This window comes from Patagioenas fasciata, chromosome 19 (assembly GCF_037038585.1).
Source record: "Patagioenas fasciata isolate bPatFas1 chromosome 19, bPatFas1.hap1, whole genome shotgun sequence".
NCBI classification, from domain to species: domain Eukaryota; kingdom Metazoa; phylum Chordata; class Aves; order Columbiformes; family Columbidae; genus Patagioenas; species Patagioenas fasciata.
The window spans coordinates 12117046-12125340 of NC_092538.1; the positions used below are offsets into that span (position 1 = coordinate 12117046).

The 8295-nt window shown below is 45.5% G+C and overlaps 2 protein-coding genes across 5 annotated transcripts in view; one reads left to right on the forward strand and one right to left on the reverse strand.

Annotated features, from left to right (window-relative positions):
- Positions 1-8295, reverse strand: part of ACACA (acetyl-CoA carboxylase alpha) — a 116434-nt gene that overhangs the window by 107849 nt on the left and 290 nt on the right. The window contains exons 1-4 of one of the 4 annotated variants that reach the window (XM_071816821.1): positions 8080-8174; positions 7763-7905; positions 2824-3036; positions 658-788 (exon numbers count right to left, since the gene is read on the reverse strand). The gene's annotated coding sequence lies outside the window, so the exon portion shown is untranslated. Of the gene's footprint in view, positions 1-657; positions 789-2818; positions 3037-7762; positions 8002-8079; positions 8175-8295 lie in introns of those variants that run through there. The other 3 variants (XM_071816824.1, XM_071816823.1, XM_071816822.1) reach the window with 3 other exon arrangements.
- C19H17orf78 (chromosome 19 C17orf78 homolog) lies at positions 2518-4535 on the forward strand. The gene is made up of 4 exons (XM_071817157.1): positions 2518-2620; positions 2870-2950; positions 3559-3831; positions 4405-4535. Exons 1-4 carry the CDS (start codon positions 2563-2565, stop codon positions 4533-4535), a joined length of 543 nt encoding a protein of 180 aa, XP_071673258.1. The 5' UTR covers positions 2518-2562.

Consider the following 8295-nt stretch of genomic DNA (forward strand, 5'->3'; position numbering starts at 1 on the left):
AATTCTACACAAGCAAACAAAAGCTTTGGGCTTTCCATCTTTCCCACCTGCTCCTACCTACTGAAGCCAGCACTAAAAATCTCTCCTCATTGTGAGCAAGTCTTGGTGGAACATTTCTTACAAGGAAAGACAATTTGGGAGGAATTACAGTAAGTGATGTGGAATACACTGTGGGGTAAGGAACACCCAGCAATTCTTAGTGGCCATGCTGAATAAATCCTGCATTTAGGGCACCTGCTGAACTTTGCTGACTTACGTAGAAGCAGAAATGGGTTCCAAATTTGTTGCAATTCCAGATTGAAGCAGTTTGAGAGGACTAGTTAAAAATGTCTTCAAGCTTCGAATTGTGGGCAGCAATGATGTGTGTTTTAATATGAACGCATTGCTTCACAAAGTCCAGACATACTTTCCAGTAGTTTCATCAGATTTTTAATTGTAACCATATTTCTGCTTTGGGGGGTTGGTTAAATGCATGACTTTCTTCTGTTGTGTTCAGAAATTGGACACGGTACATTATTTACTCTTACAGGACTTAGGAGTGCATGCACTGTTCACATGTACAACCCCCCCCACACACACATTTGCTCAAAAAAGCAAGAGTAAGCTTAATAATGCAAGTAAATAATTGCCAAAAAAATACCAAGAAAACGTTATTACCTTTTATGAGACCAAGATAGGGTTACACGTCTCTTCCCCCGGCTCTGATAACATCACCAGTGCAAACACAGGAAAGATCGTCCTGGGTGAGGGGGGTCAGTGACACCAGCCATCCTGGCACAACTCACCTCCTGGCAGGGAATAAAAGACAGAAAGGGATCACTTTTTAGAGCAAAATCATGGTTTAACTCTTTAGAACATCTTACAGAAGATTTCAAACATCAGAAACGCAATGTCAATCCGCAAAACTCTAACAGTCTCTGCCCGTTTTCAGGGCTCATCACTAACAAATGCCTCCAAATTCTTACTGTGTTGACGCTGGGGAATGGTGAACAGTCTCCTTATTCTACAGCCACACGTTATGGCTGGTGTCCAGTTGCAGTTGATGGTAACCAATGTCAATTCTAAACAAATACAGCAATCAGACACGAGGGGCCACCGAGCAGGAAGCCCTGCGGGGTATGGAGCAGGTCAAATGTCCCTCCCGCTGGCCAGGCCACTGCAGATGCTCGAACTCGCTTAGCTTTTACACCTTTACCATAGTGTTGGTTTGGTGTCAGTTTTGGTGTTTTTTCACTTCTAATATGGGCTTTTCAATTTTAAATGCAAAAACATAGAACTAAAGCAGCTGAATACACTCAAAAAACCTGCAGGAGTGCAAAGAGAATCTGGGTTTTATACCACGTGACAGATTGTAAATATTAAATATTTATACTACAATCCATCCTTACCCACCATGAATATCTAAACAAAATACGAATGCAAAATAAATATTGACATGCAAGCTCTTGCCACTCCATTTGCCCCCTTTTTAAACTTAAACATCTTCTGGCATTATCAATGCTTATGGAAACGTTTTCTTGAGTCTCTGGACTATCAGTCATTTGAAATGTCAGGGGTTATTTTAGACTGAACAACAATATTCTCTCCTTCTGTCATCAGGGACATAAAGCTGTGGTTATTTAGCATTTGAAAGCCACAGGCTTTGGAGGAAAAAGTGATTTCCATCGCCACCTTGTGTCTAATGCAGAAAATGCCAGTTCTCCAAAACCACCCAACAGCCTCCAGCAATCTCCCCAGGACTTTGCCATTAAGATGCAGTCAGTAGCCTGATAATTTTCTGATATTTCTGGAGGCTGCCCCTATGTATATGCTTAAAATGATCATCCTGCTTGGCATCACTTCTCCCCATGCCAGAGCTCCGGTGGAAATCCCTGCCAGCCCCCATGACCCTTTGCAGCTTTGTCCCTGTCCCCTTTCAGAGCTGTTCCAGACCAGTGGGAAGGCTCAGCTTTCCTGGAGCCCTGCGAGGGCAGGTGGTGCCGGTGAGGGGTTATGTGGTGCTGCTTCATTCCCCCCCTCTTTGGGGGAGGAGGCTCCAGGAAAGGGTTCTGTTTACCCTCAGCACTGGGGCGGTTGCTGTGGGGCCCGGTTCTAGAAGGAGCTCGGCCCCATGGCAACCGGTGGCCCGCAGCCCACGCCAGGACCTCAGCGTGACTCGGACCCACAAGACGCCACGTTTTGCTGTTCCTCCCATTTCAGTGCTTAACTCTGAGCCTCTTGCTCAGGACCAAAGCTAATTCGTGACACACCTACTGGAAAGAAATCTGACTGAGAGATAAGATTTTTTTTCAGGTCTATTTTTTACCAAATTCCACATTTCTCCTGACTGGATTGAAACTAGAAATTAGTACAATCTACAGTGAATTCAGGCTTTAACTTTAAACCCTCCATATTTTGACCAGGTTAAAGGTGGAGGAATTTTGAACAGGAATATATGACTACAGAGCTATTTCGGGATCTCTACTAATCAGCTCGATATCTGCTTAAACACCTTAACAACGTTACTCAAAGAAAGCAGTAAAGATAAAAAAGGCTTCAAGACTACGAAGATAAAATGCAATTATGCTTACAATATTAATATTTAGCTTAGTGTTTGCATACAACAATCCCAGCATAAAAGGTGAGTTGTTCACGTTTGCAAGTTCTAACTGAATAAAACTAAGGATTTTGTAAGAGACTAACTTATGTAATATAAGGAATAAATGTATCTGCTGAACTAAGTCTTTAATCCATATGCTCCCACCTCTAATTCTTGCACCTTTGCTGTCAGCAAAATGTTGACATTTAAAATTAGTTACTAAAAGAGGGTAGTACGGACTTAACTGTGTGCTGTAACTGAAGTGGTTCATCCTTCCTCCCATCTCCTCAGACCCCAGAGGCTACAGATGTCAGGTGGAAAGTGCCTCAGAAATACGTGGCAGCGAAAGGAGCCTGAACGTCACCGTGCAAGGTAAGGAGTGGATGGAGGAGGAAAGCTGTCGGGGCTCTGTACGGCGTGGGGAACATTTCCAGCTGTCCCAGCTACTCCTCAGCCACCTGACCAAAAAGAATACAAGAGGTCATGAAAAACTTTAGCTCCGTTTTGCTAAAAAACAAAGAGGCCACTATACTAACCTTTGATGGTTGGTGTCACCTGCTGTCAGTAATGATACATAAAATCTGAAACGTTGAGGTTTTGGCACCTGAGTGCCTCGATTAAGGGTCTCAGCTCCCACACAACCTTTTGAGTCCCCAAAGGCAACAGGGACCCCGAACAGAGGGGTCTGTCTGGTGACTACTCAGTGCTATCCTAGAGTTAGAACGTTGTCCTCCAGAGTGCAGCAACTTCCTGTGCTTGACCATTAAGAATAAAACTAGTCTGGCAAAAAAGAACCACCAGAAGAATTAAACACAGAGAACCTCCGTGAATTTTCCTCATTGTACCATTAGCAGCGAGCTGTCTCCAACGTTCCCAGCAGCCCATCCCTCATTGCTAACTGTGCTGGCCTGAACCTTTTGCAAGAAGGACTGCAAATCATTTAAGATCAGCTATCTCTAATGTTTCTTATCCTTTTACAGACCCTTGGATAGCAGCAACCAAGGGAAAGTTAAGCAGAACCCAGAAAGTCATCACTCTGGAATGCTTTAGTCTTCGAAGATCTGTGCAAGTAAATCTGCTGTATTTGGACAAGACGGATGGAGATTTGATGAACCAGAAAGTGGAGAAATGCACCCTGCGGAGCCTCAGAGTCGCCACCCGTGCAGGCAGGAACGCTGCTATCGGCCACACCTGTGTTTTACTAACACACCACAGAAGAAAGTTTCAGAGAAAATTTATTCACAGAGAAAAAGGTAAAAAGTTCAACGTAGCAAATATATGTTTAGGTGTGTCAGAGGATAGCAGTCTTCAGTTTCATATAGCTGACACCCAACAACAACAACAACAGCAAAACTACAAGAAAGTAAAGATCCAGAATTAATACTACTGAAAGCTCCAGGTCTTGGAACAATTCCATGTTGTCATTTTCACTTCCTTTGGGAAGGAGGGTTTGGCAAATATAGTTTCCAATATTAATACATATAGAAAATTCTGCACATTGGGAAATTCCATACAAGCAAGAAAAGCATCCTAGTACTTTACTGCACGTTGCCAAGTATGCTGCCGCCTCTTGCCAACTGTGTCAGCATGCAAGTCATTCTAACTCTCCCTGCTTCCGGTGCTTCATTTAAGCAGAAACAAACAATAGGTTTTCAAACTTCTTTTTATTTCCAGTGTTTCTGGCAAGGACGTCAAATCATGTTACAAGAGCAAAGCTGCCCACAGTGAAAGCTTTTGCAGGGGGTTCAACTGTCCTGCGTGTGCACCGAGAAAACCAGACTCTACAGGGTAAGTACCAATTTGAGGGTTCCTGGCTTCCCATACAGCGGGAAGTTACAAACCCCACTGCTATGTCTGGGCTTACACACCAATTTCATCTGGGGACCAGGCAGGAACTGAAAGATATTTGAAAGTGAAAAGTTTCTGGGATTCTGGAGAGATTTACATCTTCCTGTGAAAGCCCACAGGAGGCTCTGAATTGTTGCTCTGCTCTGGTCCACCTAACTTAGCCCAACCTCAACAAAATGAAGAAAATTTTGAACTGTCAAAGACTTGTAAACACATCTGAAATATTCTTCTCTATCTCATTTCAGAGAGAATTCCATCCACAAATGGCAAAGATATGCCGAACAGACAAAAACTAAGTATAATCAGAAAAGCGTTCACCATTTTCGTCATGTTAGCCTTCGCAATATTCCGTACCATGTTTGTTGTATTTGTAATTGCCTGCCTGGTAAGTTTTTGAGCATGAGAGCTTCTCATCTCAATCCCCCACACCCATCCAGAACACAGCCATCCAAGCAGGTCTGATGAGCTGAAATACATTCGCCAGGTTCTCGGGAAGGGAGAACTGTCTTTACAGATACAGACAGAAGCTGTCTGCTCAATATATGAAACAGGAAAAATACATGGTCTGAGGTTTGCAGGCCTCCTGAATTCACTATACTGTGATGACCACAACCATCTCACAAACTTCTCGGTATATGGGGACATGGCTCTTCCCAGAGGAAACCTTTTCCTCCTCCTCCTCAGCAGAGATGAGCAGCAGGGTCATTCCCTACCTCCCTGGTACCCAGCTACTGGTTTATGAGAGGCATGTCTGATTTTGGGTTGCTATCAACTGCTTCCCAGGGTGTATATACAAGAGGGAGATACTGAGAACAAAGACATCAGGGGCTGTGATACTCCAGCTTACTTCTGTAAAGCCACCTTACTTTGATACCTAAAAAATCCAGTAGCATTCACCATGGCCCCTCCAGAAACAAAGAGCATGTTGTTAGTTCTGAGGCTGGTATTCCGCACCACCACACCACAACTGCTTCTGTTTCTTTCCCGAGTGTTGGTGCCCTGTCTGGATCAGCAGCATCTGGAGCAGCAGGAGAAGCCTGGCTGCAGCCTCTGGGCCAGGGCGTGAGGAAACAGCAACACTTAAAACCCCGTTTCTGAAGGACACCGGACAGAAGCCACTGGACAATTTGGTCTGACTCAGCCTCCCTTCCCAGGTACCACGGCTCAGTGTGGGATCTGACCGCGGGACAGCAGACCCACCCTATTAACAATTAACAATTAACCCCCAGTGAACTGCTGGGGTTGAACAGTTACACTCTGCTCCCACCTCTCACTGTGACTTGAGATCAAGTCACTTAACTTCATCTTACGCAGTTACTTGTCTGTCAGCCGGCTCTAACAACCGCCTTGCAGTGAGATCAGAGACACAAGAAGCCCTCTAGATATTACACACAGAACAAATCGCTTGAGAGCATTTAATTTGCAGAAATTATCAGTAAATACTTTCAAATAGCAAATGAAAATTACCTCATTTGTTAAAACTTCTGAGTAGAAAAAGGCAGCATGTGAGCACATTACTCATTACAAATTATCCACTTAGATCTTCTTGGCGTGTAACTGTAGTGAGAAATGTGCTCTAGTGAGAGGTTCAGACATTGAACTGAGACCCTCAAGAGCCATTTCTCACAAGCCATTGAACAGCCATCAGGTGGTAAAACCTTTGGGCCTCTACTAAACTGAAAACCATTTGAGCAGACTTAAGGCAAAAAGAGTTTTTCTGTCATTGCTCCCTCCAGGAGACATCAGGCACGGTGTAACTTCAGTTCCGTTCAGCCAGGAGATGTCACACCACTAAATCGCTGATCCGAAACACACGAGCACTGGTGTAAAACTCTAGGACAGGGTTGTTTAACATTCCTCATGAATATTTTTTCTTCCCTTGCCAGACAGACGCAGAATAGCAAGACCCTTACATGAAAAGATCCAAAACCACTGTCACCCATGAAACCTACCCACGCAAAGCTGCACATCTCAGAGGAGCACCCTTTTCACCTGCAAAGATGCATCACCTTTCCCTCACCACTCACCGGAAACAGCAGAAATAAACTTTTGACAAGACACTCATATGCCAATTCCTTCTATTAACTAACCAGATTCCTATTTTAATTCCCAGATACAGGAAAAACCTGTTAGCATAGCAATAAATATTTCATTGACATTCCAAACTCTGCCTCTCCCAAATTGTTCATTTTTCCCGAAAATTTTTCACATGCATTTGGGGCCTGGACAAAAGGAAAATGAATTAATTTCCAGTATTTTCAGTCTTGCAGTTAAATAGCTCAGACAAGGAGCACCCATGTAGCAAACTCGTCCTAGGACACCAGACCTTCTCCTCCAGGCTCAACGGGAATAACGCAGATATTAATTGTTGAGCTTTAGCCCTTGTCTTGGTCTGAATAGGTGAATCCCATTTTCATATGCTGATAAAAAATTAATCTCGGATCTATTTGCAATGTACTTAGATCTAATGCAATCTTTAGCTCTCAGATATAAACTGCCAAAGGCTACATCTGTCTGCTACAGAGAGCAGCTCTCAGGTTCCCATGCAAAGGATTAAATGCTTCAGAATCTGCATAAATGAATAGAAGCAGCCTTCGAGGCTTGCAGTGAACAACGTACCACCTCTCCCACGGATGCAGGTCCTGCTCTTCTCAATCAACATCATGCACACTCTGAGGGGCACCAGACATTCACACAAAATTAGTACCTCACAACAGCATCAAAAATGTTGCACAGAAGCAGTGATGGCAGGAGGTTTTTGTGGAAGAGGTGTGGGGTCACTGAGCGACACGGGGCAGACACAGCCCTGGCATCTGAGGTGTTCCAGGCAGGTCCAGTTTACTGCAAGAGCACCCAAGTAAATGCAAGTATTTGAAACCCATGAAATACCAGTTACATTTGCCAGCACCAGGGCACCATAAACATACAGAGTATCTACTTAACACCTGTGTTAAACCACATTTTGTACCATGTTCCCACAGGAACATATTAGAGCACACAAGGCTACTGCAGAGGTGACAAGAGACACCCTAAGGTGTGTATTGCACTGTGCCAGGTTGGCTGTGCAGACCATCTAATACAAAACCTACTGTTTTGTGCAAAGTAACTAGCTAAATCATTTCTGACCTCTAGGGTTTTAGGCAACGCAAGACTTAAGCCCTATTGAAATCCCTCTGACTGGATGTTCTCAGCAAGCCCAAGCCCACATGTTCTAGTACACTAGAACATCCAGGGTACGTGGGAGACACCCACGAGAAGGTCACACAATGGTTTGGGTTGGAGGGACCCCCCCAGCTCCCCCAGTGCCACCCCTGCCATGAGCAGGGACATCCTCACCAGCTCAGGTTGCTCAGAGCCCCGTCCAGCCTGGCCTGGGATGTCCCCAGGGATGGTTCAGCCACTGCCTCTCGGGAACCTGGGCCAGGCTCTCTCCACCCTCAGGGCCAACAATTTCTTCCTCACGTCCAAACTGCCAGCGCCTGCAGGCAGACAGAGAAGGGTTTGCAGAGCCCTTTCTCAAGTGAAAGCAAAGATTTGCCTTCACTACGTCAGAAACTTAAAAAGTGAACCTGAAAATACGGTTTCATTGGCAGGAACCACCTGAAAGCCGATGTAACTGCTATGGGAAGGAGTCCCATTCCTCCCTGGTGTACCTGCAGTGCAGCACAGCGCCGTACCAGAGGGAGAGCCGAGCCGGCACGGCCCCTCCACGACGCACCGTGCAGCCGCGGACGGACGGACAGACAGACAGACAGACAGACAGACAGACACCCGCCGTTCCCGCCAGCCGCGGGAGCCAGGCCACCCTGCCCGCCCGAGCGCCCCCGGGACCCCCGCGCTGCCGCCGAGCTCCCCTCAGCGAGCGGCCG

Coding starts and splice junctions, on each gene's coding strand:
- C19H17orf78 (XM_071817157.1), top strand. CDS start 2,563: ATGCTTACAATATTAATATTTAGCTTAGTGTTTGCATACAACAATCCC. Junction 2,621..2,869: donor CAACAATCCCAGCATAAAAG/GTGAGTTGTTCA, acceptor CCATCTCCTCAG/ACCCCAGAGGCTACAGATGT. Junction 3,832..4,404: donor ATTTATTCACAGAGAAAAAG/GTAAAAAGTTCA, acceptor CTTCCCATACAG/CGGGAAGTTACAAACCCCAC.